The sequence below is a fragment of the Oncorhynchus masou genome, chromosome 22 (assembly GCF_036934945.1).
Source record: "Oncorhynchus masou masou isolate Uvic2021 chromosome 22, UVic_Omas_1.1, whole genome shotgun sequence".
Classification (NCBI taxonomy): domain Eukaryota; kingdom Metazoa; phylum Chordata; class Actinopteri; order Salmoniformes; family Salmonidae; genus Oncorhynchus; species Oncorhynchus masou.
Window position 1 is genome coordinate 31052064 of NC_088233.1, and position 27482 is coordinate 31079545.

At 42.4% G+C, this 27482-nt stretch overlaps 2 protein-coding genes and 1 pseudogene across 5 annotated transcripts in view; 2 read left to right on the forward strand and 1 right to left on the reverse strand.

Moving 5' to 3' along the window:
* Positions 1-4529, forward strand: part of LOC135508701 (peptidyl-prolyl cis-trans isomerase FKBP8-like) — a 50192-nt gene extending 45663 nt beyond the window's left edge. Inside the window, exons 5-8 of the mRNA XM_064928933.1 lie at positions 390-568; positions 787-864; positions 3873-4007; positions 4108-4529. Of these exons, the coding sequence (XP_064785005.1) occupies positions 390-568; positions 787-864; positions 3873-4007; positions 4108-4194 (479 nt within the window). The 3' untranslated portion in view covers positions 4195-4529. The remainder of the gene's footprint in view (positions 1-389; positions 569-786; positions 865-3872; positions 4008-4107) is intronic.
* Positions 4530-10427: 5898 nt separating this feature from the next.
* On the forward strand, positions 10428-14129 carry LOC135509322 (small EDRK-rich factor 2-like; annotated as a pseudogene).
* On the reverse strand, positions 14013-27219 carry LOC135509321 (ras and EF-hand domain-containing protein-like). 4 transcript variants are annotated; one of them, XM_064929870.1, is made up of 17 exons: positions 26714-27216; positions 26399-26551; positions 21370-21460; positions 17497-17592; positions 17253-17330; positions 17052-17167; positions 16889-16957; positions 16581-16659; positions 16390-16454; positions 16099-16291; positions 15920-16030; positions 15657-15801; positions 15501-15582; positions 15105-15219; positions 14767-14880; positions 14606-14682; positions 14013-14528 (listed from the first exon to the last, which is right to left on the reverse strand). In XM_064929870.1, the coding sequence occupies exons 1-17, from the start codon at positions 27019-27021 to the stop codon at positions 14432-14434; spliced, it is 1989 nt and encodes a 662-aa protein (XP_064785942.1). In that variant the 5' UTR covers positions 27022-27216; the 3' UTR covers positions 14013-14431. The 4 variants fall into 4 exon arrangements, with proteins under 4 accessions (XP_064785942.1, XP_064785944.1, XP_064785945.1 ...); XM_064929872.1 differs by lacking the exon at positions 17253-17330 and having other exon boundaries at positions 26714-27219; XM_064929873.1 differs by lacking the exon at positions 14767-14880 and having other exon boundaries at positions 26714-27218.
* Between the last annotated feature and the right edge of the window lie 263 nt (positions 27220-27482).

The window sequence follows — 27482 nt, forward strand, 5'->3', positions numbered from 1 at the left end:
GCCGAAGTCGAGGATCGGTAGGATAGTCAGTTTTACTGTTATTGTATTGTAGCGGTTTTATTTTTTTTACTTTAGTTTATCTGGTAAATATTTTTTCTTCACTCTTATTTTTCTAATACTAAAGGTGTTCCTAATGTTTGGTATACTCAGTGTATATAAAATACAGGACCATCACATTTTTGACTGCACTAGGCCTTTAACAGTGGATTTTTATAACTGTGGCAAACAAACATACAGATGTCCTTAGTACATCAAATACCCAGTCTCTCCTCCGTTCAGTTCCTTTGTAAGTATATAATTCTCCCTGAAACCTAGAAAGACTGGGGCTCCCAAGACATATACATAACAATAGCCCAGGTGTGAGAGGCTGTGTGGCCTGTTTCCCCTAGATGGTGGAAGTGCTGTGCTGGAGGAGGGGGAGGAGGTGCAGGACTACCGGGTGAAGTGTCTCAACAACCTGGCAGCGGCTCAGCTGAAACTGGAGCAGTACGACGACGCACTACACACCAGCCGGGATGTTTTGTCCCTGGACCCACAAAATGTCAAAGCCCTCTTCAGAACAGGAAAGGTGAGGGACACACTAACATCACATTACCTCACCTTCAATCCACTGTCATTAGTCTACAGTCCCTGGGTGCATTAATAATTATGTTACATAACCCTATTCAGATATTTTAGATGAGTGTAAAGATTTACTGCAAATCAACATGTACAACTGAAACATGTACAGTATACTACTGAAGGATGTCGATTTAGCTGTTCAGAGATTTTGTCATCTGTTTGCAGCTTCTGTCAGACAAGAGCGAATACGGGGAGGCCATGGAGATACTGAAGAAGGCTCTGAAACTGGAGCCGTCCACCAAGGTGAGATAGACAGACTATCTCTAGATTCTCACCACCTCTCCCTAGCCTGCTAGTGAAATCCAATCCCCCCACAAACAGATCAAGGATCCATGTCCACTACAGGTCCCTGAAATGATTTCCCAATCAAAAAGACATTGTCTCAGCTGACACTAGGCAAGAGATGTGATGGAAATAAAATGATACAGTACAATACTGAACAAGTTCTTAAATCATGTCTGGAGTAGTGTGTGACTCACAGTTCACCCTTAGTTAACAGCGTTATTGGGCTATAGTATGTACTATAGCCCAATACTGCCAAAGTCAAAGTAATGCCACAAAAGAAGCTGTTGGGCATCGGTTTGTGTTGTATTTTACAGAACTTAAAGTAGTGAACTTGAATTGGGAACTACATTCCCAGTTGTCATTCTACTTTGTCACACAGTATGTTTACTTGACAAGAGCTAAGAATCTGAGAATATGAAGACCCAGTCATGGAAAATTCCCCCAAAACGTATTATGGGTGTGTGCTTCAAAAACAATTATGGTAGATTTTGCCTCTGTATTGGTTTAGACCAGAACATGTGGAATTAAATGTTTTTTCCATGACCAGAAAAAACTGCAGACTGAAAACTCACCTCAGATTTTGCGCATGGGCACAATATCGTTTAGCAAAGAAAAGTCAACCAAAGGTACTAGAGCCCAGACACTTTGCAAAGATCATTGTGTAGTGTTAGTTCTATAGCCACAGTGAAGACCTGTTCTGTCTTGCTCCTATTGCTGTCTGCAAAATTCTCTACTCAGCCACAAAGATTAGAGCTGTCTGGAAACACTGATGTCACACTAATAAAGCAAATCAACATTTTAATTAATTTAACACCTTTAAGTCCTTCATTAGGATTAAAGTTGCAATGAGGGCCTACAGTTAGTTAATAATATCATTATGCCCCCCACCCCCACAAAACTCTGTGTTTTTTATATAGAAATGTTATCCCTTGTCGGTATAATTCGGAGTGTTGTGTGTTTGTTTTTAAACCATGCTCTGAATGTGCTTTTGTGGCCATCGCCCTATTTGGCTTGACCTGAAGTGTGCACTGGTGGTGGTGAGACACTGTTGTCTAGACAAAACTAAAATATCTGCTGCCTTGGTAATTACACCCTTGCCTTGATGGTGGATAAAACAATCTTTACCCCCAGAGACCTCATTTAGCCGAGTAGGTAAGGAATTGAAAAGCAGAAACATTCGGAATCCAAATGACATATAAAAGCCTTTTTGCACTATCGACACTGCCTACCAGAAATATTCCATTATTATCAATCAATCATCTTGATAAGAAAGAACATCAATCTTTTGTTTGACCAAAGCTTTGTCATCAAATCTCATTATTAATTTAAGTCCTATAAAAAAAAAATCTAACCAGTACTGTAATTTCAGTATCACTAGAATGAACAATGACGATTAGGCTACCAAGACCCTACTAAATAAAAATAAATGTGAAACTAAGTACACTACAAAACACAAGACAACTTTGAGCCATTCCTATCATTTCAGGAAATCCAACATTTTCTGTACCACACAGACAATTCTTTGGCTATCTGCAAGTAAGACATTTTATTGAATCTAAGATGGTGTTCCCCCCAGAACCCAATATGAACCCCAGTTGACAATCTCTTGCAGAAAGCTGAAAGACCTAAGCACTTTATGTCCTACTTTTATGCTGCTATACACACAAATGTTGAAGTAGCTCAAGTACCCTGACGAAGGTATGAGAGACAGAGCTGGGAAAAGGCTCAGAAATCCAAAACTGTACAAAGGCTATGCTCAAGGCAAGCCGACTGTTCACCTGCAACAAGGTGCAAGAGATGCAATATACGAATATGCAAAGGAATCATAGGTCTCCCATTATATGTAATAAAAATGAATGCAGAATTGTCTGATACCTGCTGTAAGTGTAGGCATGAAAATGACACATGTCCACATGGGAAGATTTCTGGGAAAATGTAGAAATGGAGCTGGATGGCATGTTCAGATGTCCTATAAGAATGGACTCATGGCTATTTGTACTGGGTGTCGTCGGAAACAGGTCCTCACTTACCTTAGCACAGCTCAATCTCCTTAACTCTTTATGGCCCACAAATGCATTCTCCTTAACTGGATAAAAGACCAGCCACCCACAATAAATCAGTGGTACTGTGAGATCTTTAAAGTGCTGCCACAGGAGAAAATGTGTGCTATATTTAGGAACAAGGAAGGAGACCCTATATATTATGTGACCCTTTTAACTATCTCTTCGTCCTAATCTCGCAGATACCCTGAGAAGTGTTAATATAAAATAGGCTGCGAGTCTACGGGTCTTCTGTTGATACAACTGAACTCTGATATACTACAGCCACACACAACAGTCAAATTAATAAAGGCATGTAATGGAAGCTGACTCCATGTTGAATGAAAAGAAAGATTGTTAAGGGTAATGGAAGATTGTAAGAGAGAAGAGAACTGAAAGTGAATGTTTAAATCTTGTTTTTTTGTGTGTGTTTTTGTTTACAGTCACTGTTTTATGTTACCTTATTCTACATATATACAATTGGTTTGTGATGTTGACCTGAAACAAGAAAAATTAAATAATAAAAATATGTATTTAAAAAGACAACTTTGGTGAGGGCTTAACAGGAAACTGCCATATATTTGTTGTATAATATTGGTTAACAATTTCATTTTATGCTAGAAAGATAAACAAAATGTGAGTGTCAAGAATGTCAACATTAGGGGATCTAATTCAAACTGATCAAGTCCAACAATGACTTGAGCCTGAGATTGTTGCATTTAATATGATCTATGCTACCATCTACTGGTCAACTCCTATACTACAACCACATTCTCAATGACAATCCACCTAGCATAGTTCACTGCTAAAATACTAAATTGTATTGTATAAGATTGTCCTTTATGAGTACACACCTGACACCTGTGAATTTTGTTTCACATTGAGGTTAAAGGTAAGTGACTACAGTATGTCTCTTTCCCTTCCCAGGCCATCCATGTTGAGCTGTCAAAGCTAGTGAAAAGGCAATCAGGAGGCAAAAATACCCAGAAGTGGCAAGCCAAACCTGCCCAGCTCCTTGGAGACAATATTGCCCCATTTCTGACTCCTAACAAGAAGCCACCTGTAAGCCACTGAGAACTTTCCCTGCGTGAAATGTTTCAGTTGAATTCAGTTCACAAGTAGGAAAAAAAACATGACTGTTTTTTGACACTTGGTGTTTCAGGGAATTTCATGGAAGTTCCTGCTTGGTGCTCTGGTGGTGACCTTGGGCAGTTTAGTGACGTCAGTGATTCTGACTGCAAGAAACTGACATCTTCTGCAACTGTCCAGCTCATGAATAGTAAACTGACCTGTGTCTGCTGTGAATAATAAAACACTGCACTGAACTATGGATTAAACCTGTATCAACGTTCACTGACATACTGTAGCAGCACCAACATTTGCACCACAGATTGTGTTTATTTGAGTGTAACAGAGTAAACTAATGGCACTTCTTCCGAAGAATGTATGCAATGTCTTTTTTTTTAACAAAACAGCTTTGTGATAGAATCCATTTTAGTATAAAACTCAGACTGGAATAGTCACATGGTCAATGTCTTGAATGAATGAGGGGCTTCTGTAATAACAGGATATATGTGTCCCAATAAACGGTATCTATGTCAATGGAAAATCTAATAAATAAAAGTGTACTGTCTGTTGGTACAGAAACAACATCATTACTTATGAAGGAGAAATAATGAAGATAAATTATAGATAAAACGTATCGGTTCTCATCGGCCATTACGCAACAAGTTGGAAATCACAAAAAAATGAGTGGTTTGGAAGGAATTAGTGACAGTGGCTAACAATCACTATCCTGCTATTCAGTGGAGTGGATGTGTGGTCCCAAATCTGGGATTAAGGGGTTAATGATGAACATTAAAAATTGGCCATGCTGTCAATGATGCATGACTTGTGCAGCGCTCAAAACAACTGTTAACTCGGAACTGCGAAAACTTGACTTCAGTGAGTTCAAGTCAACTGGGTAAATCGCAAATAAATTAGCTCCAACTGGGAAAATACATTTTGAACAGTCAAACTCGGAATTGTAAATCCGGCCTCTTTCTAGAACTACGACCTGAAAGATTAATGACGTCATCATGATTCAACCTTGTTTTTTTCCGAGTTCCCATGAATCCAAAAAATGCCAGATTTTGATGACAACATTTGCCCACAAAGGACTGCCGCTCCACCTTCCTGTTCAAGTGAGCACAGCACAACAAGGTGAGTCCAAAATGTATTGTATGCTGCTGCATAAATTATGTAATATGCAGGGAGATATGTATACTGTAGCTAAGAAAGTAATACTAAGTGTATATTGTGTAGTAAGATGTTAGTATCCCATGTGCCTCACCTGAAAAATTTGGTATATTTATCTCTTAATTTCATCTACTATTCTGATTTGGTGGTGCAATTGTAACCTATAACCTGTTTTAGAGAAATGTAATCATCAAATATTGTAAGAGCTTCATTGCCTGCTTAAATGCCCCTTTATTTAACCAACGGTTCTGACTTGGTGTACAGGTAAGAACGGCCCATGTTCTGAATTCTGCCACTGTACGTTTCAAAAGTGCTAAACAAATCGTTAGATTGACTACGTCCATCCAAACTCGCACATTGTCTTAATCAAAATTACAGATCGCCTCTTATCCACTTGTCGTCCCCTTATGGCATAGTTTGTACACCACAATTGTCAATAGAAACCACATTTGTTTAAGCAAGTCAGCCATATCAGCTATGTTTTTTTAAAAGGCAGTAAATGAGGCTGAATGAAATGTTTCGCTGTCAGAGAAGGCTCAACTGATAGCAAGGTGTAGTGGTGGTAAGATGTTGGGACTGCTGTTGGGACAGGTCTATGTCGGCCCTAACAGTTTGTGGGCACCGTTTGTCACTGTTATAGTGCAATTAATGTATTGTCTAGTGTTGTGTAGTGGCGTCCCACATTTGTTTTTTTGCCCCGCCAAGATTTACATGGTAAAATCACCACTGCTCTCAACCTGTGTGCACCTACATTAGAAACTGTCATTCATGGGCTAGGTTGTAGCAAACTCATGATGGGTATAGGGAAAATTTGAGTATCATGTAGTAGCCTAAACCGATCACTGGGTGAATGATATATGGATGACAGTCATCCGATATGCTGTAATAGAAATAAGGCCATGGTCATTAAAAAAAATGGTCCTCACTCTTCTTAAACGGCACTGACCCCCACTGCTGTAGCAATAAATTGTACACTGAAAGCCAAGTGCACCTCGCAAAGTGTCCAATCAGAAACGAGGGTTTAGCAGCGCTGTGAACTGACCAATCAGCGACGTGGAGTAGCAAACTGTTCCGAGAATAGTTTTCGTTTTCAATAACGCAATTCAGCTGCAAAAACTGGCTTTTGAGCTGCTCCTGCAGTGAGACATGGTGTGGTGGTTGGAAGAGCAGGCTTGTTTGAAATGGAAAAGCGGTGCGGTAGCTTTTGATAAAGAAGAACATCAAGACAAAGCAGCTGCTTTAAAAAGTGGGATGGGCTGTTGAGCGCTGCACCCCGAGGGGTTTGTGCTGATTGTACAGAATTTGTGACAGCCGGTTAAATGGCGTCCCTTGAGAAGGCAAGAACAAGATGCATGTCAGGAGAAGTCCAGTATTGTCATAAAGAGACGTATACGTACTCCGGGAGAGTGATGCCAGGAATATAACCTCTCACTCAACATCAACAAAACAAAGGAGATGATCGTGGACTTCAGGAAACAGCAGAGGGAGCACCCCCTATCCACATTGAAGGGACCGCAGTGGAGAAGGTGGAAAGCTTCAAGTTCCTCGGAGTACACATCACTGACAAACTGAAATGGTCCACCCACACAGGAGGCTGAAGAAATTTGTCTTGGCACCTAAAACCCTCAAACTTTTACAGATGCAAAATTAAGAGCATCCTGTCGGGCTGTATCACCACCTGGTACGGCAACTGCACCGCACACAACTGCAGGGCTCTCCAGACGCATCACCAGAAGCAAACTACCTGCCCTCTAGGACACCTACAGCACACGATGTCACAGGAAGGCCAAAAAGACCATCAAGGACAACAACCACCCAAGCCACTGTCTGTTCACCTCGATATCATCCAGAAGGCAAGGTGAGTACATGTGCATCAAAGCTGGGACCGAGAGACTGAAAAACAGCTTCTATCGCAAGACCATTAGACTGTTATAGCCATCACTAGCACATTACAGGCTGCTGCCTATGTACTTATAATTCAAATATCTGGTCACTTTAATAAATGGAACACTAGTCGCTTTAATAATGTTCACATATTTTGCATCACTCATCTCATATGTATATACTGTATTCTACTCTTAGTCTATGCCACTCTGACATCGCTCGTCCATATATTCCTTTACTTAGGTGTGTATTGGGAAATTGTTAGATATCACTTGTTAGATATTACTGCACTGTTGGAGCTAGAAACACAAGCATTTCGCTACACCCACAATAGCATCTGCTAAACAAGTGTATGTGACCAATAAAATTTGATTTGGAATATGGAGGAGGAATGGAAGGAAAAAGAGAGGCAGAGGAGGTTTAAGAGAGATTGAAGAAGAGGGTGAGCTTAAGTTGGTTAAAAATGGCTGGAAAAGGGAGATAGTTTGAGAAGACGAATGGTAGAAAGTATAAGCAGAGTGAGCTGAAGACAGAAGGAGAAATGGAAGTGAATGAGGGCGAAGTATCAGAGGTGGTAGGTGTGATGAGGTTCTCGGAGCCCAAACTTGCACCGAGGGTCAGGATAAAGAGTCCGTGACAGTAGTTTTTGGGAAAAGTGGACCCTTGCCTTTTGGCTGATCCATTTGTGGTTTCAGGGTGGGTTAAAACAGAGTTGGGTGTAGTGGAATCGGTGAGGGTAACCAGAAGTGGTCTTGTGGTTATTGTTAGTAATTCTGCTGGTCAGAGGGAGAAGGCACAATGCGTTAAACTAATGGGGGCAAGAAATGTGAATTGTTTTGCTCTCAAGAAAAGGGTGCCATTGAAAGGAGTGATTACTGGGGTAGCAGTAAATGTAAAAGTTGACCAAGTGAATAGTTGTGATGCTCGCTGTTTGGTGTGACGCAGACAGTGTGGCATGAGTGGTGAAACAGAAGAGTCATTGTCTGTTCTTTTGAATTTTGATGTTGATTCTTTGCCCGAAAAAGTGATGTTAAGTTATCATGTACGAGCTTTTGTGCCAAATACATTACCTTGTGACAGGTGTGGGCATGTGGTAGCAGTGTGTAGGAGGGAAGTTACTTGGTGTGAGAAGTTTGGCCAAAGAGCATGAGACAAAGGAATGTGTAGCATTGGGGAAAGTAGTGGTACAGTGCCTTGCGAAAGTATTCGGCCCCCTTGAACTTTACGACCTTTTGCCACATTTCAGGCTTCAAACATAAAGATGTAAAACTGTATTTTTTGTGAAGAATCAACAACAAGTGGGACACAATCATGAAGTGGAACGACATTTATTGGATATTTTTTAGCAAAATTATTCAGCCCCTTTACTTTCAGTGCAGCAAACTCTCTCCAGAAGTTCAGTGAGGATCTCTGAATGATCCAATGTTGACCTAAATGACTAATGATGATAAATACAATCCACCTGTGTGTAATCAAGTCTCCGTATAAATGCACCTGCACTGTGATAGTCTCAGAGGTCCGTTAAAAGCGCAGAGAGCATCATGAAGAACAAGGAACACACCAGGCAGGTCCGAGATACTGTTGTGAAGAAGTTTAAAGCCGGATTTGGATACAAAAAGATTTCCCACGCTTTAAACATCCCAAGGAGCACTGTGCAAGCGATAATATTGAAATGGAAGGAGTATCAGACCACTGCAAATCTACCAAGACCTGGCCGTCCCTCTAAACTTTCAGCTCATACAAGGAGAAGACTGATCAGAGATGCAGCCAAGAGGCCCATGATCACTCTGGATGAACTGCAGAGATCTAGAGCTGAGGTGGGAGACTCTGTCCATAGGACAACAATCAGTCGTATATTGCACAAATCTGGCCTTTATGGAAGAGTGGCAAGAAGAAAGCCATTTCTTAAAGATATCCATAAAAAGTGTTGTTTAAAGTTTGCCACAAGCCACCTGGGAGACACACCAAACATGTGGAAGAAGGTGCTCTGGTCAGATGAAACCAAAATTGAACTTTTTGGCAACAATGCAAAATGTTATGTTTGGCGTAAAAGCAACACAGCTCATCACCCTGAACACACCATACCCACTGTCAAACATGGTGGTGGCAGCATCATGGTTTGGGCCTGCTTTTCTTCAGCAGGGACAGGGAAGATGGTTAAAATTGATGGGAAGATGGATGGAGCCAAATACAGGACCATTCTGGAAGAAAACCTGATGGAGTCTGCAAAAGACCTGAGACTGGGACGGAGATTTGTCTTCCAACAAGACAATGATCCAAAACATAAAGCAAAATCTACAATGGAATGGTTCAAAAATAAACATATCCAGGTGTTAAAATGGCCAAGTCAAAGTCCAGACCTGAATCCAATCGAGAATCTGTGGAAAGAACTGAAAACTGCTGTTCACAAATGCTCTCCATCCAACCTCACTGAGCTCGAGCTGTTTTGCAAGGAGGAATGGGAAAAAAATTCAGTCTCTCGATGTGTAAAACTGATAGACATACCCCAAGCGACTTACAGCTGTAATCGCAGCAAAAGGTGGCACTACAAAGTATTAACTTAAGGGGGCTGAATAATTTTGCACGCCCAATTTTTCAGTTTTTGATTTGTTAAAAAAGTTTGAAATATCCAATAAGTCTTTCCACTTCATGATTGTGTCCCACATGTTGTTGATTCTTCAAAAAATAGTTTTATCTTTATGTTTGAAGCCTGAAATGTGGCAAAAGGTTGCAAAGTTCAAGGGGGTCGAATACTTTCGCAAGGCACTGTATATGTTAATTGTAGGGGTGCCCCTGGGGCTGGGGATCAGAAATATCCTGTGTGAGAGGGAGGTTGAGGTTTCCATGGTTTGTGCAGAAGTTGTCATATGCTGAGGCAGTGAAGAAAGTAGAGGAAGATGGGTCGAGAGGGAGGGATCCTGAGAGGAGTGGTGTGCAGTAGATCTGTACCAGTACAGAGGGATCGGTCAACAAGTAATATTTGTTTCAGTAAGATTGGATTTTTAGCATTCATTGCAATGGATATGAACTGTACTGCTGGGATGGAAGGTAAGTCCAGAAAATGTAGTTTGTGGTGGCAGCTGCAGAGAGTTATTTGGGTGTGAGAGACTTGACATCAGAAGAGTTACATGGTGTGTTAAGTGGTGGTGTCCCATCCTTTCAAGATGTGGACCCGAGGTAGGACTAAATACATTTAAATAGTAGAGTAGGGTGGTGTTATTTTTTTGTGAGTGTAGTGTTAGATGGTAGGGTATTTGTTCATATTTTTTTAAGCAAAGTGTAAGGGAGTTGTACTCCAGTCTAGTAGGTGGCAGTAATGAAACATTTATTGGATGCCAACCGCCGTTAAACCTCAAAGAAGCAGCTACTCTCGCGATGTCGCGTATCAACGCGTTCAATTGCCGTGACGAACAAATATTGTCGGTGCACAGCTGCCAGGCTTGGTTGATTGGCATCCTTCTCCATACGGTCAGCTACAAACCATAAACAAAATGACAAGTGAGTATATCCGATTATTATATATTTTTTTATGATTGTGTTACTTGGCTAACGTTGTTTGTTGGTAGTTTGGCTAGCTAGCTACGAATCTCACTTTCTTGGCCTGTCGAGCAATGCCATCAGACAACGTGACTAACTAGCTATGTTTGAAATGTTTAAGTCAAACGTTAGCTAGTCTAACATGGTTTTGAAGTTAGCATACTTAAAACATTAATAGCATGAAGTGTAGAATACTTCCCATTTACCTGATAAGGCTAATTTGAGGGTGGGTATGTGAAACGTTCCAACAGGAATCTACCAAAAACGATGTAAATAACAAGGTATAAGGCATACGTGTCGAGTTGATGCCTATTCGACAGCTAGTTAGGTGAATCGATCATGTTACTTTGTATGAGTTTGTTGGCAACCTTGTACTTTACGACATTTTTGGAACCGATTCTTGTTGGAACGTTCCACAGATTTTACCCACCCCTGATGTAGGTAACAAGCTAACGTTAGCATGCCAGCTACACATACAGTAGCTAGTATATGTATACAAATATTTGGTCGTTCGCTGTTTAGTAAGTTAAACCCTCAAGTGCCACGCACAATAACATTTATTTATATTAACTATTAGGTTAGCTACCAAACCGTCAACGTACATAGTTGTAGGAGGCACTAGGCTGGCCACTAAGAAATAAATGTACATGCTGTCTAGACACGCCTGTCCGCATGTTGATTTTGTACAGACGCGATCGAGACATGCAGGTTTAAATATCAAATCGAACTCTGAACCACAACTATATTAGTTTGGGGACAGGTCGTAACACATTAAACATTCAGCTAGCTTGCTGTTGCATTGAGTTATTTTACCTGAAAAGCACAAGGTCATTTTCCTGGATCTTTGGGTCACACAATCATGTTCTCTACTCCTATATATAATCCAGATAAAATGGTTAAGTTTCTACAAACTATGAATGTTTCATGTATTTCGACCTGTCACCAGAATGTAAATTAGTTGGTTAAGAGTTTTGATATTTCAACCAGCATGTCCTGATTTGCATCTGGTGTGGATGGACAAAATAAGCATATGCCGGGCGTGTAATGCTTTGAGTTGCTGAGTAAACACCTTAGCCAAACACATTTACTCAGTTTCACAATTCCTGACATTAAATCCTAGTAAAAATCCCTGTCTTAGGTCAGAATCACCACAATTTTAAGAATGTGGAATGTCCGTGATTTTTCCGCTTTTATTTCTTTCACCACATTCCCAGTGGGTCAGAAGTTTATACACTCAATTAGTATTTGGTAGCATTGCCTTAATTGTTTAACTTGGGTCAAACGTGTTGGGTGAATTTTGGCCCATTTCTCCTGACAGAGCTGGTGTAACTGAGTCAGGTTTGTTGTAGGCCTCCTTGCACACGCTTTTTCCAGTTCTGCCCACACATTTTCTATAGGATTGAGGTCTGGGCTTTGATGGCCACTCCCAATACCTCGAATTTGTTGTCCTTAAACCATTTTGCCACATTTTTAACTTCCTGACTGATGTCTTGATGTTGCTTCAATTTATCCCAAAATGTTCTTCATGATGCCATCTTTTGTCTAGTGTACCAGTCCCTCCTGCAGCAAAGCACTCCCACAACATGCTGCCATCCCCATGCTTCACGGTTGGGATGGTGTTCATCTTGCATGCATCCCGTTTCCCCCCCAAATACAACAATGGTCATTATGGCCAAACAGTTCTATTGTCCTCATGTGCAGTTGCGAACTGTGGTCTGGCTTTTTTTAATGGTGGTTTGAGCAGTGGCTTCCTTGCTGAGCGGCCTTTCAGGTTGTCGATTAGGACTCGTTTTTACTGTGGATAGACACTTGTGTACCCATTTCCTCCAGCATCTTCACAAGGTCCTTTGCACTTTTCGCACCAAAGTACGTTCATCTCTTGGAGACAGAGCGGTATGACAGCTGCATGGTGCCATGTTTATACTTGCGTACTATTGTTTGTACAGATGAACGTGGTACCTTCAGGCATTTGGATATTGCTCCCAAGGATGAAGACTTGTGGAGGTCAACCATTTTCTTGGCTGATTCCTTTTGATTTTACCATGATGTCAAGCGTAGAGGTACGGAGATTGAAGGTAGCCCTTGAAATACAGCCGCCTATCAGAAGCTTCTAAAGCCATGATTGTTTCCTGGAATCCAAGCTGTTTAAAAGGCACAGTCAACTTGGTGCCTAAACTTCTGACCCACTGGAATTGATAGTGAAATCTCAATTGTTGGAAAAATGACATGTCATGCACGAAGTAGATGTCCTGACTTTCCAAAACTATAGTTTAACAAGACATTTGTGGAGTGGTTGTAAAACGAGTTAAGGACTCCGACCAAGTGTTTGTAAACTTTAGCTGTGTACTCACTACTCAGCAACTTAAATTAACAGTACACTCATTGATTCTCAGGGGGAAATCAGCGTGACCTTGCTCGTGCTAAAAATGCCAAAAAGCAAGGGAATGACAAGGGAAAGAAGGCAGATGATGGCATGTCTGCAGCTGCGAGGAAGCTGAGGTAAGTCAATTCTAACTAGTTTGGCTATTAGGACGTTGTCCTATACCAGGTAAGGAGTTGTCCACAGTTAAGACCAGCCTGAAGACCAGATGTTGAATTGTCGGGCTGAAGTTAACGTTTGCATCAGTAAAGTTCAACCTTCACATGCAAGAATGCTGAATAAAATCACTACCGGTTGTCTGTGCAGACGATCCTTCTACTGGTTGGAATGTGAGACTATATCCACAGGAAAGTATAATTGCATCAACTTATCAAAGCGCTGGTAGTGCATTGATGTATCACCTGAAGCATGTGCACCTAGACGCATGCATACTTGCACGTATTTACATGGTTCTGCACAGGCTTCAGGTGATAAACACTACGACTAGTACTTTAACTGTTCAATGTAATATTTTCCGGTGGATATCTGCAAGGACAACGAAGTACATTAATCATTTTATTCAACATTATCTTGTAGAGCTTGGACATTTTCCAACCATGACATTGACAGACTGATACCGTCGTTTCAGTCTGACCACTCATTTCTTTTGTTTGTCTTCCTTAGGGATGCAGAGATAATGCAACAGAAGCAGAAAAAAGCCAGTGACCCGAAGCCGAGTGACGAGAAAGCCAAATAGCCGCAGGATACAGAACCCAAACTACGATTCTCAAATAAAGATGTTACCTATTGATTAGGGTTTTTGTCCCATGCTCTGGGGTACAAAACCAGTTTATTTTGTGGTTGTACTGTAGTTTGAGAAATTAATGGTTTTGAATGACTAATGTTAAATCAGTATTTACAATGTAAAGAACAAGAAATTCAGACTCCAACAATCCTGTATTTTTGTATTCCCTCCTAGATTTTAAATAACGCAACTAGTGGTTTTGTTTATTCTTACTTTTTATATTAAGGATTGGCATATACAGTGCTGATGAAATAAATTAAATGATTTATTGTAACAAATTATAATTCACACCTGTACAGAAACTTTAATCAATAAAAATACAATTAGCAAACATGAAATAAAGCACCAATGTAAAATGTGATCATGATTAATTTCTACAAGTTTTAGCTCAGCCTAGAAACATAACTGCTTTTCAATGTCAATTCCTGAGAAATGTACAACAGTCCTATTTATAATACTTTCAGGAGAGTCCAGAACTAATACATTTATCAGGAGTTGACTATTGCTAAAGATCGGATTATGTAGCTTCAAATACGAATTAGACATAGATATTTAGCTAACTTTACAGTATAACAGAGGTGACATTGAGCTACACTGTGGTGCTAAAATAGAGCCCTTAGACTCCAGTCAGATGCATTTCCCTCTGGTGATGAGTCTCCATGGTTATACTCTGCAGCAGTTAGCTTTCTTTGGACCACTTAAACTCAACTTCACCTGTGATTCTGATTGCCGCCTCAGTTGCACATTTTTCTTAACTTCTCTGTTTTGGGGGGGAAAGTTCTTAGTTAAAGTATTCACGGTAGGGAAGTGAATTGGAAGTTTTTTTACAATTCTTACCTTGCCAGGTGAAGTACTGCCTCCACTACATTAGTTCCAGCTTTGGCACTAGTTTCACAGAACAGGGCATTGTATGTCTGAAACATATGGTAATTTTGTGATTAATATTTAGTTGATAGACCCATGAACATCTTATTTTGACTGGTAAAGAGAGGTTGTACTCTAGCCAGCCTTTCCCCGTCGACAGTGCTGACACAGCTTCCCGCAGGTCGATCTTCCCGCAGGTCCACTTTGTTCCCAATCACACACATTGGGAGTTGCTCATCCCTAGATTCCTGGGATAACAAGGGCAGTTCGTTCTTTAAGTTGCTGATTTGACTGAAAACCGTATTAAAGCCCAAAGTTGTCATATCACGGCTTTCCGCCAAATACTGTTAAGACCTTTACGGCCTCAAAATAAATTCTGCCTATAACACACCCGTTTAGTAAATATTTTGGAATCCCATTCCAAGTTATTTAAATCCCATGGACCATTAAACCCCTCAACTGTGACTGGTACCTTAATCTCTCCCATCCACTCTCTGACATTAAGGAAGCTGCTCTCAGAAGTGACATCATACAGCAGTAAGACTCCATGGGCTTTACGGAAGTAAGACCTGGCAATACTGCGGAACCTACAGGAACAGGGAAATCCCATTTTGCTATTGACATTACATGATCTTTTGGAATCTGTGCAGCACTTCAGATTAACAGCCACATCCACCAAGGACACAGTATGGGACCACACCTTTAAGGCTTTTAGTATGTCAATGCAGAAGCCACAGCAAGAGGTATTTTTTACTTGGCAGATTAACTAAATGGTTTGACTATTTTAAGTCAGTCGAGCATTTGTTTAATTAGAACACCATAAGGACTGTAACCAAGGCTTTTAGAATGTAAATGTACACAAACATACCTCTCTTGTCCTGCAGTATCCCATATCTGGAGGTTAGTTTTTTCTCCATCCACCAACATCTTCTTGATTTGGAAATCAACTCCTAAGAACAACATTATGTAATGTTAGGGCAATGCACTAGCTGCATTAATTATAACATTACAAAATTGTACTTACCCAAAGTCGTCTGAATGTCTCCCCTGAACTCATTGAGACTCAACCTCAATAGAAAGCTGGACTTCCCTGATCCTGCATCTCCCGCCAAAACTAACCGGTACATGGGAGCAGGGCCACCAGTGTCAACAATGTCTGCTTCGGTTGGCTGAGGACCAAGTAGCATCACATAGTTATGAAGAATACAGATATGCAAGCAGCATATGCCAATTCCACATAAGTCTCCCAATACAAATGTCTTACGGAATCTCAGCTCATTGCCTTACCTTTATGGGGAAAGCAGACAAGCGTCTCCGGATGGACGAAGCAATAGCGAGAGCTTTTCTGGGAGATACAGACAGTGTTGCCCGACTTACTTCTGATTTCACGTCTGATATCTGGTGCAGAAATGGGTAAATTCATGTATTAGCATGTGACACATACTAATAAAAATAGTTGCCCTTACCTCAATGTCTGAGGGCACATATGAATAACTCTGGTGTACGGGTTCTGTCGAGACGTCACTGTCAGACTCGCTGCCTAAGCTTTCAGCGTCCATAGGCAGGGACACACCACTGTCCAGGTATCTATCAGCCCAGCTGGCTACATGGGAGTAGGTCCTTTTACTGGAGTCCATAGCTGTGTTCTCTCCCCCTGAACTGGACCAAAAATAATGAACAAATAAACACGAGTTAAGTGGTCAATTCACATCAATCAATAGGTCCAGAGTACTAGGATAACAATACAGTATGTGTACTTTATAAGTGTGCTTTGTCGAACTGGCTTCATTCTTCGAGCTGCGATTTCATTGTCGGGGGATAGCTGTGGGGAGATTTGTAACACTTTTGTAAACAAAGAGAAACTAAAGCAGTGTGTTATCAATGCTATATAAAAGTAAATATAAGGGGAAATGTGAGTCTACCTTCAGTGAAAACAACCAAGACTTACCCTCTTACTTGATGCCACATCGTTGATTAATGCAGAGTGCAAGTCATCATTGCTGTCATACAGCTTTTTGTTCATGACCCTAATAGGAAGGAGTCAATGTGGAGAACACGTCATATGCTTTACCAATCTTTTAGCCTGTCACCTTCCATCAACAATGAGCATAAGATGTGCACTGCACGGATGTTCATGCATGACTCAAAGCCATGCTTGACTTCAATACAGCAAAAACAATGGTCATGAAAGGGCATACTAACCAACAATGGTCATGAAAGGGCATACTAACCAACAATCGGAGCAGACAGACTTACTGGAGTATTTCAATGTGACTGGAGTAGGACTGGTATTCTATAACCATCTTTTTCAGGTCATCACTTTCTCTGTGAAAACAAATTGACAAATGCAACATTTGTGCCCTGTAATCAACAGAGTTGGACTTGATCCATTTGACCTGAGAATGAAGTCCGATCTCACCTCTCATGTTGAAGTTTCTGGTCTGCATACATGTTCTTCAGCTTGTCCATCTCTACCTGCAGAATGGAGATGTTTGTCTGAGCTTTGACGAGCGAAGTCCGTAACTGCTCATTTTCCTGAGGAGAGCATGGAGAACATAAGAAATAAAATAATATCAATGGAACTCAAGATAGTTGTCCATCTTCAATTGAGCCAACGTACCAGAGTCAGTTCACATATTTCGTGGTGTAGTTTGTCAACATCCTGCCGAGAATTGTCGAGTTCAGATTCATCTTGGCACTAAAATGAAAATGTTTCCAGTTATTTCACATGAATCATAAATGTGATTATGAATCACCTGAAATCACATTCACACTTAAGACTACCTGAAACGAGGTAAATAGAGAAGTGTAAAAGGATAAGACTGGAAAATATAAAAAACAGTTTCAAAAGGAATGCCACCTACCTTCAACAACCTGTCAACAGCAGTATGTAGATCTGCCACTTCATTATCATGCCTTCTCTGGAGCGTATCCATGACTCCCTCCATTTCCTTACGCTCCTACAGACATGAAACCCAAGGAGAGAACTTTACTCATTGACTCTGGGAAAAAGGGGGAGCTTTCATAAAACTATATAGGAGGGGCTTTTGTAAGAGTTTGAGCTTTCTGTTCTCCCTCTACCACATGAGGATAAACACCTGTGCAGAGGCAAAGAGGAATGGTGCAGAAATGAGTGCCCCGCTCTTGAAATAAACTTAAACTGCTGAATCTTTATTTCCAACAACTATCCATTCAGAAACTATTGAGACCTTGACTTTTTCCACATTTTGTTTTGTTACTGCCTTAATCTAAAATGGATGAATGTTTTTTCCCCCCTACACACAACACCCCATAGTGACAAAGCAACAATTTGAGGAGTAAAACAGTGAGTTGACGGTCCCTTTTTATGTATGCATCGTAGGCAGGCCAACAATTTGAGCCATGCAGGTCCCATTTTGGCCGTGCGTAAAACCCCCTCCATGGAGGCTACGTGTCCATGACCATCATGAAACCAGCGATGAGAACCTTGGTGAATACCGTTGAACCTCGTAAGCGACATGTAAAAATGGCTTGTTTTCCGTTTCATATGTTCAAAACACAAGCCCTCCCTTAGGCCTACTATAATGAAGGCTGGTTCAACAACCATGCCTGTCTTAATTATATTTATGATATTACATTTGTTTTAATTTAATTCTATTACAAACAATATTATTCAAATGTACCCTCCTGGTTCTATGGTTAAAACGTCTGTGGAGTGCATGCTATGCAACTTCTGGAGATGTGTGAATGCGATCTGATCTGTAAGATGGTTGTTCATAAAACAGGTCTAGGTGGGAGCAGTATAACACTTAGTGGACATTCTCCCTTTCACTTTAGTGCAATTGGAAAGTATTCAGACCCATTTACTTTTACATAGTTACATTACAGCATTATTCTAAAATCGATTAAAATCACTTTCCCATCAAGCTACACAATGCCCCATAATGACAAAGCTAAAACAGATGTAGGCATTTTTGCAACTTGATTAAAAAGACCCTTCAATCAGTGCTTTGTTGAAGCATCTTTGACATCCTTGAGACTTTTTTTGGGTATGATGCTACAAGTACGGCACACCTGTATTTGGGGAGTTTCACCCATTCTTCTCAAGCCGTTAGGTTGGATGGGGAGTGTCGCTGCACAACTATTTTCAGGTCTCTCCAGAGATGTTCGATTGGGTTCAAGTCCGTGCTCTTGCTGGGCCACTCAAGGACATTCAGACACTTGTCCCAATGCCACTCCTGTTGTGTCTTGGCTGTGTGCTTAGAGTCATTGTCCTGTTGAAGGTGAACCTATACCCCAGTTTGAAGTTATCCTTCATGCTCCGTTCATTTTCCCTCTCGATCCTGACGATACTCGCAGTTCCTGCCGCTGAAAAAAACATCCCCACAGCATGATGCTGCCACCACGCTTCACTCTAGGGATGGTTCCAGGTTTCCTCCAAAGAGTTCAAGCTTGGCTTCAAGAATCTTGTTTCTCATGGTCGTAGAGTCCTTTAGTTAACTTTTGGCAAACTCCAAGAAGGCTGTCATGTGCCTTTTACTGAAGAGTGGCTTCCACCTGGTCACTCTACCATAAAGGCCTGATTGGTGGAGTGCTGCAGAGATGGTTGTCCTTCTGGAAGGTTCTCCCATCTCCACAGAGGAGCTCTGTCAGAGTGACCATCGGTCACCTCCCTGACCAAGGCCCTTCTCCCCAGATTGCTCAGTTTGGCCTGGCAGCCAGCTCTAGGAAAAGTGTTGGTGGTTCCAAACTTCCATTTAAGAATGATGGCCACTGTGTTCTTGGGGACCTTCCAATGTTGCAGAAATGTGTTGGTACCCTTCCCCAAATCACACACAATCCTGTCTCGGAGCTCCACGGACAATTCCGTCGACCTCATGGCTTGGTTTTAGCTCAGATATGCACCGTCAGCTGTGGGACCTTAGAGTTGTGTGCCTTTCCAAATCATGTCCAATCAACTTGTAGAAACATCAAGGATGCTCAATGAAAACAGGATGCACCTGAGCTCAATTTCGAGTCTCATAGTAAAAGAGTCTGATTACTTATGTAAATCAAAGTATCTGTTTTTAATTTCATACATTTGCTAAAATTTCAAAAACCTGTGTGCTTTGTCATTATGGGATATTGTGTGTAAATTGAGGAAAAAGTTTTATTTAATCAATTTTATAAATGAGGCTGCAACAAAATGTGTAAATAGTCATGGGGTCTGAATACCTTCCGAATGCACTGTATATACACAAAAAGGACACCACTTCAAATAAGTGGATTCGGCTATTTCAGCCACACCCTTTGCCAACAGGTGTATAAAAATCGAGCACACAGCCATGCAATCTCCATAGACACATATTGGCAGGAGAATGGTTTATTGAAGCGCTCAGTGACTTTCATTGTGGCACCGTCATAGGACGCTACCTTTCCAACAAGTCAGTTCATCAAATTTTGCCCTGCGAGAGCTACCCCGGTCAATTGTAAGCGCTGTTATTGTGAAGTGGAAACGTCTAGGAGCAACAACGGTTCAGCCGCAAAGTGGTAAGCCACACAAGCTCACAGAATGGGACCACAGTGCATAGCGCGTAAAAATAGTCTGTCCTCGGTTGCAACACTCACTACAGAGTTCCAAACTACCTCTGGAAGCAACGTCAGCACATTAACTGTTTGCCGGGAGCGTCATGAAATGGGTTTCCATGGCCGAGCAGACGCACACGAGCCTAAGATCACCATGAGCAATGCCAAGCATCGGCTGGATTGGTGTAAAGCTCGCCGCCATTGGACTGAAGCAATGGAAAAGCGCTCTTTAGAGTGATGACTCACTTCACCATCTGGTAGTCCGACGGAGTAATATGGGTTTAGCGAATGCCAGGAGAACGATACCTGCCCCAATGCAGTTCCAACTTTAAAGTTTGGTGGATGAATAATGGTTTGGAGCTGTTTTTCATGGTTTTGGTAGGCACCTTAGTTCCAGTGAAGGGAAATCTTAATGTTACGACATTCTAGATGATTCTGTGCTTCCAACTTTGTGGCAACAGATTGGGGAAGGCCCTTTCCCGTTTCAGCATGACAATGCCCCTGTGCACAAATTGAGGTCCATACAGAAATGGTTTGTTGAGATTGGTGTGAAAGAACTTGACTGGCCTGCACAGAGCCCTGACCTCAACCCCGTCGAACACCTTTGGGATGAATTGTAACACCGACTGCGAGCCAGGTCTCATCACCCAACATCAGTGCCTCACTAATGCTCTTGTGGATGAATGGAAGCAACTCCCCGCAGCAATGTTCCAACGGCTAGTGTTAAGTCTTAGAAGGGTGGAGGCTGTTATAGCAGCAAAGGGGGGGGACAAACTCCAAATTAATGCCCATGACTTTGGAATGAGATGTTTGACCAGCACGCATCCACAAACTTGGTCATGTAGTGTACCACATGCCCCATTATAACCTGGGTGGTTTGAGCCCTGAATTCTGATTGGCTGAAAGCCATGGTATATCAGACCATATACCACAGGTATGACAAAACATTTAGTTTAACTGCTCTAATTACATAGGTAACCAGTTTATAATCGCAATAAGGTTCCTCTGGGGGTTGTGGTATATGGTCAATATGGCGAAGGGCTGTGTCCTAGTACTCCACGTTGCATCGTGCAGAAGAACAGCCCTTAACCATGGTATATTGGCCATTTACCACACCTCAGGCCTTATTGCTTAAATAAACCCTATTTAATTCTCATTCTTTATACATTTGAAGGTATGTGAATGTCACCTACCTCTTCTCTCACCCTGTCCACTAAACGGGAAAGCTGCTGCTGCATGTCCTCCTCCAGCTCTGCCAACTGACTGGTGTTGAGCTCCTCTGTTCTGCCGGCACACAGAGATGCATACCATTTACATGTCTGCCCTGGATGCCGTCAATGGCAATACAACCGCCCAAAGTCAGAAAATCTGGTTTGCAAGGCTTCAAAAAAAAAAGCAACACAGCACAGAAGTAGACCTTTTGGTTTCAACCACATCTGGTCCATTTGTATCAATTGCCCATGTGTTTTCATCTAGTAGTCTACTGTGAGTGGGCAGGACTCACTACTCAGTTAAATGTGTTCTGTCATAATCAGGTGACAACACTTGGTCCAGCCAGTCATGAGTCAGCACATATCAAAGCTGCAGGCTAAGGTTAAATCTAGACTTGGAGTCTATTGTAAATCACTCCGCTTTCACCTCAGCTGCCAAACCCCGATTCTGCTGACCATCCTACCCATGCTAGACTAAGGAGACGTAGTTTATAGATGGGCAGTTAAGGGTGCTCTCAAGCGGCTAGATCTTTACCATTCAGCCATCAGATTTGCCACCATTAGTGGACTCCCGAGTGGTGCAGCAGTCTAAGACACTGCATCTCAGTGCTAGAGGCAAAACTACAGACCCTGGTTCAATTCCAGGCCATCACAACCGGCCATGATTGGGAGTCCCATAGGGTGGAGCACAATTGGCCCAGCGTCTTCCGGGTCAGACCGTCAATGTAAATAAGAATTTGTTCTTTATTTAACGAAGCAAGTCAGTTAAGAACAAATTCTTATTTAAGTTTGTTTTACTCACTGCTTTAGCACACTCTGCTAACCCTGATGTCCTTGCCGTGTCTGAATCCTGGCTCAGGAAGTCCACCAAAAATTTGGAGATTTCCATACCCAACTATAACATTTTCCGTCAAGATAGAACTGCCAAAGGGGGAGGAGTTGCAGTCTCCTGCAGAGATAGCCTGCAAAGTAATGTCATACTTTCCAGGTCCATACCCAAACAGTTCGAACTACTAATTTTAAAAATAACTCTCCATAAATAATGTCTCTCACTGTTGCCGCCTGCTACCGACCCCCCTCAGCTCCCAGCTGTGCCCTGGACACCATCTATGAATTGATCGCCTCCCATCTAGCTTCAGAGTTTGTTCTGTTAGGTGACCAAAACTGGGATATGCTTAACACCCCAGCAGTCCGACAATCTAAGCTAGATGCCCTCAATCTCACACAAATCATCAAGGAACCCACCAGGTATAACCCTAAATCTGTAAACAAGGGCACCCTCATAAACTTCATCTGACCAACTGGCCCTCCAAATACACCTCTGCTGTCTTCAAATAGGATCTCAGCGATCACTGCCTCATTGCCTGTATCCGCAGTCAAACGACCACCCCTCACTGTCAAACACTCCCTAAAACACTCCTGTGAGCAGGCCTTTCTAATCGACCTGGCCCGGGTATCCTGGAAGGATATTGACCTCATCCCGTCAGTTGAGGATGCCTGGTCATTCTTTAAAAGTAACTTCCTCACCATTTTAGATAGGCATGCTCCATCCAAAAAATGCAGAACTAAGAACAGATATAGCACTTGGTTCACTCCAGACCTGACTGCCCTCGACCACCACAAAAACATCCTGTGGCGGAACTGCAATAGCATCGAATAGTCCCCGCGATATGCAACTGTTCAGGGAAGTCAGGAACCAATACACGCAGTCAGTCAGGAAAGCAAAGGCCAGCTTCTTCAGGCAGAAATTAACTCCAAAAAGTTCTGGGACACTAAAGTCCATGGAGAACAAGAGCACCTCCTCCCAGCTGCCCACTGCACTGAGGCTAGGTAACACGGTCACCACCGATAAATCCATGATTATCGAAAACTTCAACAAGCTTTTCTCAACGGCTGGCCATGCCTTCCTCCTGGTTACTCCAACCTCGGCCAACAGCTCTCCCCCCCCCGCAGCTACTCGCCCAAGCCTCTCCAGGTTCTCCTTTACCCAAATACAGATAGCAGATGTTCTGAGAGAGCTGCAAAACCTGGACCCGTACAAATCAGCTGGGCTTGACAATCTGGACCCGACAATCTGGACCCTATATTTCTGAAACTATCCGCCGCCATTGTCGCAACCCCTATTACCAGCCTGTTCAACCCCTCATATAGTCTGAGATCCTCAAGGATTGGAAAGCTGCCGCAGTCATCCCCCTCTTCAAAGGGGGAGACACCCTGGACCCAAACTGTTACAGACCTATATCCATCCTGCCATGCCTATCTAAGGTCTTCGAAAGCCAAGTCAACAAACAGGTCACTGACCATCTCGAATCCCACCGTACCTTCTCCGCTGTGCAATCTGGTTTCCGAGACGGTCACGGGTGCACCTCAGCCACGCTCAAGGTACTAAACAATATCATATAACCGCCATCGATAAAAGACAGTACTGTGCAGCCGTCTTCATCGACCTTGCCAAGGCTTTCGACTGTCAATCAGCATATTCTTATCGGCAGACTCAGTAGCCTCGGTTTTTCTGATGACTGCCTTGCCTGGTTCACCAACTACTTTGCAGACAGAGTTCAGTGTGTCAAATCGGAGGGCATGCTGTCCGGTCCTCTGGCAGTCTCTATGGGGGTGCCACAGGGTTCAATTCTCGGGCCGACTCTTTTCTATGTATATATCAATGATGTTGCTCTTGCTGCGGGCGATTCCCTGATCCACCTCTACGCAGACGACACCATTCTGTATGCTTCCGGCCCGTCCTTGGACACTGTGCTATCTAACCTCCAAACGAGCTTCAATGCCATACAACACTCCTTCCGTGGCCTCCAACTGCTCTTAAACGCTAGTAAAACCAAATGCATGCTTTTCAACCGTTCGCTGCCTGCACCCGCACGCCCGACTAGCATCACCACCCTGGATGGTTCCGACCTAGAATATGTGGACGGACATCTATAAGTACCTAGGTGTCTGGCTAGACTGTAAACTCTCCTTCCAGACTCATATCAAACATCTCCAATCTAATATCAAAACCATAGTGGGCTTTCTATTCCACAACAAAGTCTCCTTCACTCAAGCCGCCAAACTTACCCTAATAAAACTGACTATCCCACCTATCCTCGACTTCGGCGATGTCATTTACAAAATAGCTTCCAATACTCTACTTAGCAAACTGGATGCAGTTTATCACAGTGCCATCCGTTTTGTTACTAAAGCACCTTATACCACCCACCTCTGCGACCTGTATGCTCTAGTCGGCTGGCCCTCGCTACATATTTGTCGCCAGACCCACTGGCTTCAGGTCATCTACAAGTCCATGCTAGGTAAAGCTCCGCCTTATCTCAGTTCACTGGTCACGATGGCAACACCCACCCGTAGCACGCGCTCCAGCATGTGTATCTCACTGATCATCCCTAAAGCCAACACCTCATTTGGCCGCCATTCGTTCCAGTTCTCTGCTGCCTGTGACTGGAACGAATTGCAAAAATCGCTGAAGTTGGAGACTTATCTCCCTCACCAACTTCAAACATCTGCTATCTGAGCAGCTAACCGATCGCTGCAGCTGTACATAGTGTATCGGTAAATAACCCACCCAATTTTACCTACCTCATCCCCATACTGTTTTTATTTATTTACTTTTCTGCTCTTTTGCACACCAATATCTCTACCTGTACATGACCATCTGATCATTTATCACTCCCATGTTAATCTGCAAAGTTGTAATTATTCGCCTACCTCCTCATGCCTTTTGCACACAATGTATATGGACTTTTCTTCTACTGTGTTATTGACTTGTTAATTGTTTACTCCATGTGTAACTCTGTTGTCTCTTCACACTGCTATGCTTTATCTTGGCCAGGTCACAGTTGCAAATGAGAACTTGTTCTCAACTAGCCTACCTGGTTAAAAAAAGGTACAACGACGGCCTAGGAACAGTGGGTTAGCTGCCTTATTCAGGGGCAGAGCAGATTTTTACCTTGTCAGCTTGAGGAGTCGATCCAGCAACCTTTCGGTTACTGGCCCAACGCTCTAACCACTAGGCTACCTGCTGCCTTAACCAACTTGCTTAGTTAAATAAAATAGGACACGTCACTGCACTTCATACTCCTATGTAAACTGGTCATTTGTCTACCCGTCACAAGACCCACTGGTTGATGCTTATTTATAAAACCCTCTTAGGCCTCACACCACCCCCCCCCCCCCCTCTTATTAGAGCTATCTACTGCAGCCCTTGTCTTCCACATACAACACCCATTCTGCCAGTCATTCTGTTAAAAGTCTCCAACACACATCCCTGGGTAACTTTTCTTCAGTTCGCTACAAAACACAAACAGGACAGTTCTCAATCTCCTCATTCAAAGACCCAATCATGGACACAGGAGACCACAGGTGCACAAGACTGAGCTCTGCATAGTTTAAGATTTAATGAATAGCAAAATGATTAGTAAACATCTATTTGTGTCAGAATTTGGGTTTTTACAGGCACATTCATTTGCATAAATGAAGGGGATAGGCCCGAATGGAAATATATGAAGGGACAACTCAGTTTACAAGGAGATAATGGAGATCAGGCAGAGCAACTCATTTAAGACGTCCTACCTACTTGAGAAATGGCAGCTGGGGTGAAATGCAGTCTCTGGACCACAAAACCAACGTCACACACCCCCCCCCCCCCCCCCCATCTATGGTTATAATTCAGTAGTTGGAAACATGCAATTGTGTGATGATGATCAGCTTACTGTGGGAAGCATAGGTTACTGGCACAATCAATACTCACATTTGTAAAAGTAAACTGATTAAGAGCATAGGCATGCTCTTGATTGGATCATTGTTGCATGATATCCCACAACATGAACATTAGATATGTGTATCCAGTAACAGACAGATAAATGATCGAATTAACTGAAAATGGTCCATTCCTTAGGAACCTAATGCGAGTGATTAGATAACATACTCAGGTAACACATTAGGTTGATTATTTCTTCCACCCCTTGTGGAATCTGACAAGTTATGCTGCTATGACTGAATCTACCTTCTGAAACTGGTTTCCACCTGCTCACTCTCAAGTCTGCGTTCCTTGCTCTCACTGACAAGAGCATCAACAAGTCCCTCATAATGTTGCAACAAGAGAGGTTCTGAGGTGGAGTAAATGGCTCGGTACAACTCAGCCAATTGACCACACAGTCTGAAATAGAAGAAATAGACGATGGACAACAGTCATTTCTAAATTGTGCATATTTAGAAAAATCTGGGGGATGAACTAATATCTACATATTGCATGCAGTCTACTAGAGCAGGTCCAAATTTGTCAAACTATTCACACCAACCAACCACCAGAAATACTTACCTTCCCGAGAGGAGACCTGTTGCATCGTCAAGCCTGCTCTGGAACTCGTCCCAATGACTCCCTTGACTTTGAGGAGAAGCCCCAACAGATGCGAAATCCAACGTTGCTGAAACCTCTTGAAACCGAGAAAACTTGCTGTAATTGATACATCCATCTGCACTAGCACCGAATTTGTTGAATAAAGTTTTGATTTCGTCGTCAGGCACATTGTGTTCTCGACAAACAACCGTAAAGTCTTCGTATTCAATCACACCAGACCTGTTAATGTCACACGCTGAAAACAGTCTCTCGAGGCTGGGTCTGTCCATGGCTTCGTATTTCGAGTTTAAAAGTTACAAGGGAAATAATACCTTGTGTAAAATAAGATTGATAGACTAGCAACAGCTTGGACCATTTGATCCCCACCTTATCCAGCACCAGCGGTGAAAATCTTCGCCAAGACACGAACCAGAGTTGAGAATTGGAGGTGGTAATACTTTCCCCACGCTAATTATGAACTCTGCCATACAATCAAAAGGCCACTGATTGGCTCAGCTGGCCCGAAATGGCCGACACTGCACATGCGTACCACACTTGTGTTACGTTCATGACCAAGGGGGAAGTGATAATGCCCTCGAAGCCGGTTTTTGGAGGATATATTGGCATGGTTTGCCAGCCCTCAACGTCGCCTCGGCCAAACAACACCCATCCCAAACACCAGCTTTGAGGGCATTATCACTTAATTAAAATAGTAGGCTGTATGATGTATTTGCACAGTCAGGGAGGTTAT

Coding starts and splice junctions, on each gene's coding strand:
- LOC135509321 (XM_064929870.1), bottom strand. CDS start 27,021: ATGGACAGACCCAGCCTCGAGAGACTGTTTTCAGCGTGTGACATTAAC. Junction 15,802..15,919: donor TGTCTGCTTTCCCCATAAAG/GTAAGGCAATGA, acceptor CTTGGTCCTCAG/CCAACCGAAGCAGACATTGT. Junction 15,220..15,500: donor GATACTGCAGGACAAGAGAG/GTATGTTTGTGT, acceptor CTGTTCCTGTAG/GTTCCGCAGTATTGCCAGGT.